Source organism: Pygoscelis adeliae, unplaced genomic scaffold (assembly GCF_000699105.1).
Source record: "Pygoscelis adeliae isolate BGI_AS28 unplaced genomic scaffold, ASM69910v1 Scaffold14, whole genome shotgun sequence".
NCBI lineage: Eukaryota > Metazoa > Chordata > Aves > Sphenisciformes > Spheniscidae > Pygoscelis > Pygoscelis adeliae.
The window spans coordinates 3,951,277-3,963,774 of NW_008825109.1; the positions used below are offsets into that span (position 1 = coordinate 3,951,277).

The 12,498-nt window shown below is 36.8% G+C and overlaps 1 protein-coding gene across 1 annotated transcript in view; it reads left to right on the top strand.

Annotated features, from left to right (window-relative positions):
- Window positions 1–12,250, top strand: part of UBL3 (ubiquitin-like 3) — a 57,937-nt gene extending 45,687 nt beyond the window's left edge. The window contains exons 2-5 of the mRNA XM_009327744.1: window positions 1,596–1,704; window positions 5,373–5,459; window positions 10,005–10,082; window positions 10,486–12,250. Coding sequence (XP_009326019.1) covers window positions 1,596–1,704; window positions 5,373–5,459; window positions 10,005–10,082; window positions 10,486–10,538 — 327 coding nt within the window. The 3' untranslated portion in view covers window positions 10,539–12,250. The remainder of the gene's footprint in view (window positions 1–1,595; window positions 1,705–5,372; window positions 5,460–10,004; window positions 10,083–10,485) is intronic.
- Window positions 12,251–12,498: the final 248 nt, after the last annotated feature.

Here is a 12,498-nt window from a genome sequence, read left to right on the forward strand (position 1 = left end):
TTCCTGCAGCTTCTCTCCTTTAAGTTTTTTCATGATTTCCTGGTATGCAGCAATACTCTTACAGTGACTTGGTGCTTTCTCAGAGACAGCTACCACTTGGCTTCTTTCCTGGGCTAATGGCAGAACTTGTATTTTCTGAAGGGCGTTATCAGGGGGACAGGGAGGGGAACCTAGCCCTTTTATGCTAACTCTTTTTATCCTTGCTACACTTTGCAATAGAGACTGAATTGCTTTTTGGAGGGGTCATTTTCTTCATCGACCTTGAAGTGTGCAGGATGATAGAGATTGTAATTTGGATACCTCAATTAGGTACTTAAAGATAGGTGGGATGAATCCAAGCCAAAGCATTCAAGAGAGAATAGACAATCTGTCTGGAGAACTTCTGAAATAAGTGATGAGTAGGTAACTGAGGCAGGGCCGTCACGTTCAGTGGATATGATGTGCTGAGATTTTTGACTCTGAAGAAGTCTTGAAAACTTGGGCATCGCTGTAAATTTTTCCTTTGGTATTTGATCTAGAAAACGGTTTACTGCATTCAAACAAGGAAAGCTTTGTTGCAACTTAAACTGTGGTTCTCATTTTAAGAGTGTGATTTGGAAAAAGGTATCCAAGCAGTTAGTGTGCTAAAGTCTTGCTAAAAGTTGATGCAATTTAGGCTTGTAGGCCAAAACACAGAAGCATCTAGAGTCCTGCTTGCCATGGGCATTGGTAAGTGCTAGCTACCCAAACACATTTCGTGACCTTGCTAGCAGTTGCTTGAGGAGCCAAAATTTAATCTCTTTTGCATTGTAAGTAATGTCATAGTGAGCTCTGTATGCAGGTTATTTTAATGCTACATGGAAAAGGAATTGTATTCAGTAACTTGCAAATAGAAGAAAGGAAAATTATAGCTGAAGATGCTGATGGTTAGATAAAGGAAATCGATGATAGAAAAACTATGATGTGGTGTTATTACTGTATTGCATGTGGATCTCAACCGCTTTGCTTGTAGTGAAAGGCAGTGGTGGAACAAAGTTTTGGGTTTGGAAGACTGGCAGAGGGATTCAAGTTCTGTGGTAGCTGGGACTGAGGAAGGATGCTGTCTGACTCCCTGGTGTGTTGTAGGAGATGCAGTGGGTGAGATCAGGGATGACAAATACCATACTGGAGGGAGTGTGCTAGGGCTTTTACTGAGGCTCACAGGCTATTCAGATGCAAATTTTGATACTTTTAGTGCTCTCTGTTCAGGTTAATTTTTCAGGTTTATATTTTTCCTCTTTGTTCAAGAAGATATGTTGCCAGTGTGTCTTGGCTGGAATTTTTTTATACTCTGCTGAGAGCTTTTTTTAATGGCACAGTTGATCCAATCACTACCTATCAGAATCTGGTGTTTATTGTCAAAAAAGCCAGTTAGAATTTAATCTTCCTAGGTTATGTGTAAACAACAAAATTTTATTGACCTCTTTGACCTATTTTTAACACAACCGGTTTTCTCAAATCACTTTGGATCAATCTTCTTCTACAACCAATGGCAACTTTTCTGTGACTTTAAAAAAAATAATACTAGTTTAAGTCTTCTCTGGATACTTTCCTAATACTGCATTTTTTTTAAACAGATAAATTTGCGCCTCATCTTGGTAAGTGGGAAAACGAAAGAGTTCCTGTTTTCACCGAATGACTCTGCTGCAGATATCGCAAAACATGTGTATGACAACTGGCCGATGGGTGAGTAGCTGTGTGGCTTTGGCTTTTTAAGTGGCAAGCTAGAAGCTTCCCTGTATTTTCAGTCTAAGGTGTCAATAAACTGATCTCTATTCTCAGCGTTCAAATTAAGTATGTTTATTGTGTATCTGGGCATAGATTTATATAGAAATACAATTGTCACCTTGTCTTTTTTTTCCTGTTTCTTCGGTTGGGCAGATTTTTAGATGTCTGGACTATTTCCCACTTTATTTGTAAAACTTGCTTCCCCAAACTGAAGTACTTCTTTCCCCCTATCTTTAGACACTTTTCTTGATCAGTCTTGTTAGAGGATCTAGTAAGTGTGAGGAAACGTTGGAGATATAAAACCTCTTACGTGAGGACAGTTAATGTAAAACATTGCATGTCACAGGAACACATTAGTGAAACTGAGTCTGAAGTACTTCTTCCTTACTGCCTTATCTTGGAAAGGATCTGTAATAATGATATTTTTCCAGGAAGAAAATCAAATATAAAAGAACATTTTAGGAGACATTAAAAGACCAAGGGAAACTGAGGTTGTTTGTATGAATGTATTTAGTGTTATGCAGGAATACCAGCTTCAGAAAATGGAATTGAAAACTTAAGATGTGTATCCACATATCTGAATAGCTCCACAAAAACAAAGTGCTTCTGTTCTCCCTGACTATGATTTAATGGGAAAATAGCCAAAACACAGACATAGCATTACATACGATGAAAGAAAATGCTTCTTTTGGTACAAGACTTCATTTGGGTTACTGTTTTGATGTTAAAAAAACCTACTATTTACACAAACTAAAACATTGCAATATCTGTTTCTGTGGTGCCTTTGTCAAAGAGGCATGGTGGATGATAATTCATGCCAAGAAGTTAGGGTTGATAATCCATATTTTAGGCCTTAAACTGGTCTTTGAGGTCAGAAAGAACAGGGTTTCAGGGGACTTGTTTGCTGTTTGTTTTGCTGGGATACAGCATTATGTATTTAGTAAAAGATGTAATGAAGGAGGAGGTTTTTAGTCCTCTGAAATATTAGATATAGATGTAAAACACTTTTACACTAAGAAATCTGGTTGGTGTAGCATCTGTGTAGCTACTGTACATATTTTAATGTGTGCCTACAACATAGTTGTCATGACCAAATGTTCTTTGTGTACTTTCATCTGAATTAGTAAAGGCAGAACTGTGTTTTTTTTCTTACTCCAGTTTATTCCTGAACATGTGGCGTCATGTTCCAAGTCTTGTGAAGAAGTCTCTGGGAAGAAACCCAGACTTTAAAGTCTCTTTTTTAAAGAAAAAGAAAAGCAGAACTGGACATGGAAGCCTCAGTTCAAATACCTGCTGTCCTGAGGGAGTGCTCTAAATCTTGATGAATAGTTAATTGCCTGTGCAAAGAATAGTGTCAATTTAAAAGACTGAGGAAAAATCTACTTCAGAATAGTTATAGGTTTTCACAAACATTAGCCCACTAGCTGTTTTCAGACTGAGATTGCTGCTCTTTGCCACAGGAGTGAGAAATCTTGATGAGGACTAAAATTTCCTTGAAATAGAGGTGATACTAAATGATTGTTTTTACCACCATTTTCACTTGTCATGTTCTTATGGTGGGAAAAACATCATGAAATATCCTCAGTCACATGCTGGCAGGATTAAGGCAAACCTGTCCTCCCTCTTTTGGCAGTACAGTTGCTAATTAAAGATCTCTTGACTTGTAGTGGAAAACGCCAAGTTTATGTTAATGCATATAATCTAGGTAGGTTACCTGTTCTCCCCCCAAAAAAACCCCCCGTTTTCTTCTAAATAATATTAACTTTTTTCTCGTACAGCAATTATCTGCTGAACTTTAAAACAAAAAAAAAATAGTCGTAGGTAAATATATTCTCCTTGGTTCGTTTAGTCATCAGTGGAAGTTAAAATTTGAAATCATGTCAGAAAGAAATGTTTCAGACTGCCAGCCAAGAAGCAAAAATTAAAAGGATGGGTGGATTGGCAGCTTAACAATGAGCAAATACCCGTGCCAAAATATCGTCTGTCGTCTTTTGGTTGCTGTTTTACATCATTATGGCACTGTAAACTGGCTGAACTTCTCTTCACAGCCATAGTATGGTGGAGTTCAGACTGTATGGAGTAAAAAAAAAAAAAATAAAAAAAATTTTTGGTATCTTCCTATGTATCGTTTACCCTAGCAGTATGATAATTCAGATCCTTAACGTAGCCCACTTCACAGCATAGCAAGAAGGGCACGTGCTTGAATTGCAAGACTGTTGAATCAGACCCTGAGTGGAAATGCTTGAAATTCAAATAGCTTTGGTTGCCTAATTTGATCTAATCTTATAAACCAGGCACATGGCAGCACCCGCGGATATTGCAGCCTCTGCTGTTGATACCAGCCCTGCCTCCGCAGCGTTCTGCGCAGTGCTGGGGCTGCGGTGGCTCCTGCTGCCCGCCTCTCTGCCTGCTTGCTTTTTCGCACCAGATGCCTCTCCGTACACTCTCTGCAGCCGTGGCTTTTGTTTTAAATGCTTCCCCTTCTCCGCTTTTCAGTTCTTCTCCTTTTGTGGTGCCAGTTGCCACTGCCTGTATGTTAATCGTGCGTTCCCCGTGAGCAGGTTGGTTTCTGTTGCCTGTTGTGATCCCTTGCTGAATATTCATTTTGGTGTATAGACACTATAAAAGCAGAAAGAGAGAACACTTGTGAAGAGCTGTTCCCAGATATCTGGTCAGCTAAGAAACAGAAGACACGGTGTTCCCAGAGAGCCCATTTAAATTCAACATTTCAATGTTTTATGATATTTGTTCTGAAAGCAAAGTGTGGATTTATTTGTTGTTCACGTTGTCACAGGGAACAGTAAAAGAGTAGGAAAAGATCATTTAAGCTTATAAATGATTTATGACAGCTTAAGCATTATAGGAAATGCATTATAGGAAAATGCGTGCTTGCTTTTCCCAAATCACTGTTTGCCACATAAGAACATCCACAGATTGTCCTTTCAGAAGTTCCTTAAAATGTATCAGTCTGTCTGCTCTGTGAGAGCCCTCTGTTCAGGCTCTCCGCAGTGACCGTTGGGGGCTGCTCAGGTCACTGGCCCCTCTGGACATTTAACTGGTTGGATCTGGCCATCACCGAACACCGCTGAGCAGCCTGCAGAGCGTTCTCAGTGCTGTGATCTGAGAATCCTATTTCAAATGACCCATCACATGCGCTTTCGCTGTGTGTGTGGCTGCTTCCCACTGCTGGAGAACGGCTCCGGTTAGACAGTTAGAGGGTGAGGCGGAGTGTGGCTTGAGAATCTTCTGAATGGGAAGAAACTAAGGCAATTCTAGTCAAGTGGGTATTAAGCCTCAGGAAGCAACTTGCATTTATGAACTGTTTTCTGTAGGACTTGTATGTGTGCTAAATATCTCATGCAATCTGTGAAGTTAGTTAGTAATATTTATACTTGCAGGCATAAAATTATGTGTTTCAATGCCCAATGTCAAATACTAAATTTAAGAATAGATTTCAGGAGCGCTAGCCTTGAATTATCTTTCTGTATCTTCAGCCTATGCTCTCTCTTTAGTGCCTCATGCAAGAGAGTCCTGTTCTTAGTTTTCTTCCTGGGTAAAGGTGAGAGACATAACAAAAGATGTTTTTATTACAGTGTAACTGTGAAAATTCTCTCGCTTCTTTTCAGATTGGGAAGAAGAACAAGTCAGCAGTCCAAATATCTTGCGGCTTATTTATCAAGGGAGGTTTCTTCATGGCAATGTGACATTAGGAGGTATGAAAATAATTTTCATCATGCATGTTACAGCCAGGCAAAGGCGATATCTATTTACAGTGCAGTAAATACTACTTTACTGTTCAAGATCACAGTATAGCTTGCTATATACTATTTTTCCTCTGCATAGAGTGACATTGTATCTTATTATGTATTTGTCTTTCCTGTTACCACTAGTTGTTAAGCTTTGGGAGGTACTACCTGCTAAGTCAAGTCTCCTCTTGCATAAAGAAACACTAACGCTGCTTTTATTTGTTGTCTTTCTAAATGGAATATTTTGTTCCACCTCTCTTACACTGCACTTGCAGGGTAAGCTACTTCATACATGTCTGAAGTATTTTAAAATGTTTGATAAACTTTATGATAATTGGTTAAACAATACTTTAAATCTTAGTGCAATGAATGAAAACACCCTATGAATGAGAATGAGGGGAAGCATTCTTGCTGTCCAGTGCTCTCCCAGGGATACAATTGCATAGTTATGCGAAAACAAAAGTAAATGGCTTCACTTCGTATGCTAAGGAAATGCAATTCAACTATGCCCCCTTGTGGCAAGTTTTTTCCCCCAATTATATATTTTGATGCGAATCTTTGCTAGAGAGATGACACAAATTTGTAACAATAATCTTTCCTTTTGCGGATAAAAGTTGCCAGTGTGAATAGCAACTATATCAATGACTAAATAAAATGAGACTTTTCTCTGTGCCAGTTCAAAAATAAATTAATACTTCTGTTTTCTCTGTATGTTCAGATTGTTCATGCATTTGGTATGTGAGTGCAATACAGAGAGGAGAATATAATACAAAATCACCAATGAAATGCTTTTGAAGTTGAGATGAACCTGAAAAGAAAATTCCTGGAACACTTACAGTGATCTTTCCATGAAGAAGTGACTGGGATGATATAGCCATTGATTTGCTTTCTGTCATTACCAATGTTGGCTAGTGATGTACTTCTAGAATAGATTTACTCTCCATATAAATCAATTTTTAATGCTGTTATATATACAAACAAGATCATTGTCAATTCAGCTGGGAGAACTCTGAAATTTTTATTCACTCTTTAATTTGTATGTTTACCAGGTGCCAATGAGTGCAGCTAGTAGCCGTTAGAGTAGGGTTGAAAGACAAATGTTAAGTCTTGGATCATCTCTGCAATTAGAGATGCTAGTCTTACCCTATATTTTCCGGGCAAGGATAGCTAAATGCGATTTTTCTTTGCCATTCATCTCTAGGTGTTGCTCTTGACCGCCAGTGCTTGTTCCCTTTAGTGACATTTGTCTAAATCTGAAACAACTTTGAATATTTGTTTAATATATTTAATATATTGTTTAACAAGTTAAGCTGAAAAATAATAGCTGCATGCTGTTGACTCTTGCATTAACTCAGGCCTATAGATTTTGAACACTCACCTGGGTTCAGGGCATTTTAGTTCATTCTTAATCATTCATGTGTTGCAATTTAATCATCGTGATTTTACCCTAAGGATCTTACGTGTATATTAGTGGTTTTCAAAGATTTTTTTTGTTGCTGTATTGTTTTAAGAAAAAGAACCCCTAAAACATTGGCTTACTTCAGTACTAATGAAGTTATCTGGAGTAAGATTATGCAGCTGAAAGGGGAACAGCAATTCATGAAGCAGCCCGAAAAGACTGTTACTTCAGTTTGTGGTGTTCATTAGATGTAACCCTAAGTGAACTAGTTATTTTTAAAAGGGGGTGGTGGGGGGAATTTCTTGCTAAATATGATATTTAGTTTCTTATGCTGTTATAATACAGTTCCATTGAGCTTTTCTATCTGCAGCTTTCTAACTGAGTTATAGCACTTAGTGTTTTATTTGCTTTAGGTGATTAGGAAATATTGGCTGGAATTTGGACCTACTGTGTACTGAAAGTGACCTTATCAACTAGTGAAACACAGGTTTCCACGGAAACAGTTTGGTGTTTTCTTTTTTCACAGGAGTCCGTTTTTGTTCACATTTAAAAATGACGTTGTAACGTTCTAGTTGTAACCTCACGTCTACGTAGCATCTTACGAATTTCATACCCCTTTAAACTAAGCATCAAAAAATGACAATTTGATAGAAAAAACTGGCTTTTGAGTGGAAAATTTTATTTTAAAGAAACCATCTCTTTTGCCAGCTTCTCTGAATGGACTGTCACTACAAGAACAGTAGAGCTAATGGCATTGGAAGTGGTAAAGAAAAATAGGCCCCTCTGTAAAGCTTGCTGTGCCATTCTTGCCTGCGGTGCTTGAGCCACACTGTTTTGTTGTGTCCTGCCTGTGTTAAGGGTTGGGGAGTTAGCTAGCAAGGCAGAGGCTGTCGTTCAGCGTCCAACAGGAAATTTCATCCTTTAGCTAAATATTTGGTCTGCAGCTTGCATTTGAAATAATATTAATCAGGGAGGTAACACATAGTTGACAGTTCTCCGTTTCTTGTTAGGTAATGGTAATCAGCAACTTTTAACTTCCTTATTTACTGGGGAGCGGGGAAGGGAAGCCAACCCACCCTGTGCCATACACGTATCAAAAGAGGGGGTGAAAAGTAGATTCTGACAATAGAAAATCTGGAATAAAAGTGGAATTGAATGGATGGGAAAGGAATTAAATACAAGTTTAGTTTAAGTGAGAGAAAGGGGTGAGAGAATGAAGATGAGCAAGAAAGGATTACTGAGCATAGGTGAGGGTGCTCAGATTCTGTCATGGTGCTCTGAGCAAGAAGCTGGAAATTGCTAATAAGAACTTATGTGAACCACGCAAACTACTAGCTGAAACTAATTATTTACAGTAATCAAGTAAAAGTATGCTAATATTTAAATTAAATAATCTCCACAGCGCACTAATCAAGTCTACTCAAGTGTCTTGATATTATGAAAGATGTCCCTAATGTGATTAGTTTGTAATATTTTGCTCTTTCTGTAATGACTTCTTAAGAGTTTATGTCACGAAGACAATCCTTTTCCATTGAGTTTAACAGGCTGTGAAGATGCTCATAACAGAGTTTTCAGTTGCATCACAGAATCAAGTACCCAAAATACTTCATCCTTGTCAGATGGACCTATCATAGCTATCAACAGCTTCTAGTTGCAGGCACAGGCAGTGCTTCAAGTCAACTAAGCAACTTTCACATCTGACTTTCTACAGAGATGGCTTTTCCCAAAGTACAGCTGCTTCAAAGAAGCTTGTGGAGCTGTGTATCCCTCCGCATGCGTATACCTGTGTTTTAATCATAACTTGCATTTTTTTCAAACAAATACATAGGCAATGAACATGATTTAATAGCAATGTTGTAGCTAGGCTTGTATTGAACACACGTAGTAACCAAATACTAGGTTTGATTATTTTTTTTATTACTGAATTTGGAATCTGTGCTGTAGTGATTAAAATAGAGAGGGGCATTTTTCTCTTCAGTTACCTTCAGGTTTATTGGACATTCATTATTCATTTATTCACTTAAAATGCCTCGGTGCACTGTATGTGAAAATAGAAGATGTAAATTGAATTTGAGAGGACAAATTCTACTTAAGTCAGAATGATTTGTGTATTTAGGATTAAATTCTTGTTACATTTATCACTAACTTTTTTCCCTCTGTAAGGGAGGGAGGACAAAACTTAGAGCATCTTTACCTTACATTTCTCAGAAAAATAATCAAGAAAGATGCTTAATCTTAGGAGTTAGAGAGAGGAAACAAAACTAAAGTTATGTAAAGAACTTGTAAAAATACCCACCCCACCCCCCAAATAATTGGAAGAAGTCAAAGTTCAGAATATTGAATCTGGCAATGAGAATCTGCTAAATCAAATGAGCAACAGAAAATCCTTTCATTTCGAGGAGACTAGAAGTTTTGATAAATATTATACTACAGTGCTAAAACCATAAATATAGCACTATGTTGGTATGCTTAAATCAGAATTTGAAAATGATCATTTTAGTTTCAGAAACAAGCAGAACGAATTGTGGAAAGATCCAATTTTGTTGTTTTGTGTTACTAAAGCTCGCAAAGGCAGCACTGTGAGAACTACCTTACCTGATTTAAAATGTTTTAAATCGGGTACTTTTCACGTGCAGCTGATGTTACAGGTTAATATTAAAAGGCAAGATGCAGACATTTTGTATTTCAGAACATCTGTATCGTGGATCAAAGGACATTTTAGGAAGATCTGTTTTGCAGTAGTGGCTCAGTGTTTTGATTTCTCAGGAGTAACAATTTAGTGGCTGAATTAGCCACTTTTTTGCATCCTTATCAATAAAGAGTGCTTAGCACCTGAGTCTTGGCGTGAATGCTCACTTCTACTTTTACTCAGAAGAGGAATATCATGTCCCTAAGAACACAATGTTTTAAGTGATTATTGTCAGGTCCCAAGACCCTGATCTGCAAACCTGTAGCCAGAAATGCCTTTATAAATCTGTTTAGTAAGCAGTTCAAACCTAACAGTATGAACTTTTGAACAGACGCTAATCCAATTGTAGTAAGTTTCAGTTGGGTGTTTTGAAGAAAGACGACTGCTGTGATGTATTAATAAATCTCCCTTTCTCCTTTTGCAGCATTAAAACTGCCTTTTGGGAAAACAACAGTGATGCATTTGGTGGCTAGAGAGACATTGCCAGAGCCAAACTCTCAAGGTACGCTGTGCACTAGAGGTATTTCTTACTCAGGTACATAGCAAAGCGGTCAGATCTCTTGCAGGCTTTTTGGGTATTTCATAGTAGAGAAAAGTCAAGTCCTTGTGGTCTTCTGTGAGGCAAGTTTTGGAATGCTTTTGTACACGTTGTTTATAGAAAACTAAGAAATTAACTTTCTGGTTTAGCATTTTTGTAGAATGCAGAAATTTAGTCAAACCTTAAAATCTTCCATTTGTATTGTCAAAAAATACTCCTGATCTATTTTTCAGTTATGTATGCATGTGTATAACAATAAATTTTTTTACTAAAAATCATAAAAAACATACTTGTGTCAAGCATACTCACAAAACAACCTAATTGCTTTAGAAATGGCACATAACAAAACTTTCTTCTTGCTCCACAGGTCAAAGGAACCGTGAAAAAACTGGAGAAAGCAATTGCTGTGTAATCCTGTAAACCCTGTTAGCTTTACCTGCTAAGTGTGATGTAATATAGTCTTTGTCTTTCATGCTGCTGGAATAGAAGAGGCCCTACCTTGCTTCAAACACCTGTAGGAAGAGCCTGTCTGTAAATCCATGGAACTGAAATATTACACGAACACTGTCTCATTAGTCTTTTTTTTTAAAGAAAAAGATCTATGAACACTTTCATTGTTCGGTTTTTTTTAAATTCCTGCTTTTTGTTTGTTGAATAATCTTACAGTACATCAATTCTTGAAAGAATTCAATCTCCAGAAACGTTAATGTGTTCTTTTCCATAGCAGGAATCCTATACCTATACCACAAAAATCTCCATTAACCAGATCTAACCAGTCAAGCTTTCTAGATGCAATTTGCACTAAATATGGTTGACAGTATATTTCTCATCAACGATCTCTAACAATATTTGAGACATCTAGTAATAACCTACAATGTAGAATGCAACACTGGAAAATAGTATATCTATAATTAAAACATATCTTACTTATGGCCAAATCAAAGGAAAAACTGTTAAGTCAATTCTACCTAAGTCAACCTTGGTGGCCGAACTGGCACAGAATACTAACTAAACCAAGTCTAACTATATATATTTTCACTGCAACAAACAAAAAAACTATGTGCCTGTAATTTAAAAGCACTCTGTAGAGGGCTGATGAAACTGATTTTTTCGTTACTGCGTGCACTCTGATCTCATACGTTAGCTGAGTGCTTATTCAGACAGCACAAACAAGTGCAGAGAGTGCATTTCCTAGCCTTAATATGGGAGGGGTAATTTCCTGTAGTTCATAGGCTTTTATTATTGTGCATAAATGTTAGAAAACATCATTTACTAACCAATTTTATGTATTTGAATATTGGCAATTGGTGTTTTTCAGTCATTTTCTCATCTGTACCTTAGTGTCCAGTGTCATGCTTACTCATTAGAGACTTCAAAAGAATTATTAAAGTTTAAAAAGCAAAAAGAAAGACCTCTGCCATAGTACTAGTTTTGTTTCTTTACGTAATCTGCATTTGGTATTAGTGCTTGCAATTGTATTAAAATCAGAAGCTGATTTTTGAAGGCATACATAATTAAAAAGGATGCCATTCTTTTATTTCATATCAATAATTTAAACGTTGATATGCTAAAGAAATTTGCACAGCACTAAAGCATGAGCTAGTTTCATCTAAACCTGTAAAAATAAAAATAAATAAAAATAAAAAAATATAAAAGATTTTATATTTTTTCACTGGGGAGGAATTCTTCCTGGGTGAAACTACAAATATGTGTAGAATATATTTAATAAAAATCTTATAAAATACATAACTATAGAAGTTAAATATAGATTGGCGTGTAGTATAATAGAACAATATTCCATATAAATAGCTTTAGCCTTTAAAAAAATGAGTCACAGGTTGACATTGTGTTCTGTACTTAAGTGTCCACAACTCTTACAGATGTTCTGTGTAATCGTTTTTTCGAATGATTGGCATCATTCAAATGTAATCAGGTTATTTTATTCATTGTTACTGCTTTGATGAAATGCTTTATATGCAGTAGATTTACAAAAATATTGTTCATACTGATCAGAATTAAATTTGTATAGAGCAGAGTTTTAAAACAAATTGTAAATAGCACTAAACATTTTCTTTCTGCAACCTGTACTGATAGACTCTTCTGTAAACTAAATAAAAGAATATTGTAGTGCATTTTGGTGGTGTTTTAAGGGCTATAATTGGGTCTGTAACTACTTTTAATAATACTTCTTAATCTGGAAACTAAGGACTCAATTTTATTTATTTAAAAAAAAGGGGGGGACAGGGCAAAACCTTCTGAAAACTGCTAATGGGATTTATCACTTCAGTTTTGTGTTCCTTTCATGCCAAAAGACGTGGCCTAGAGGGTTTTTTTCTGTACAGCCGTGTCACACCCTGGTGTACATCGCAGAAGTTATGTG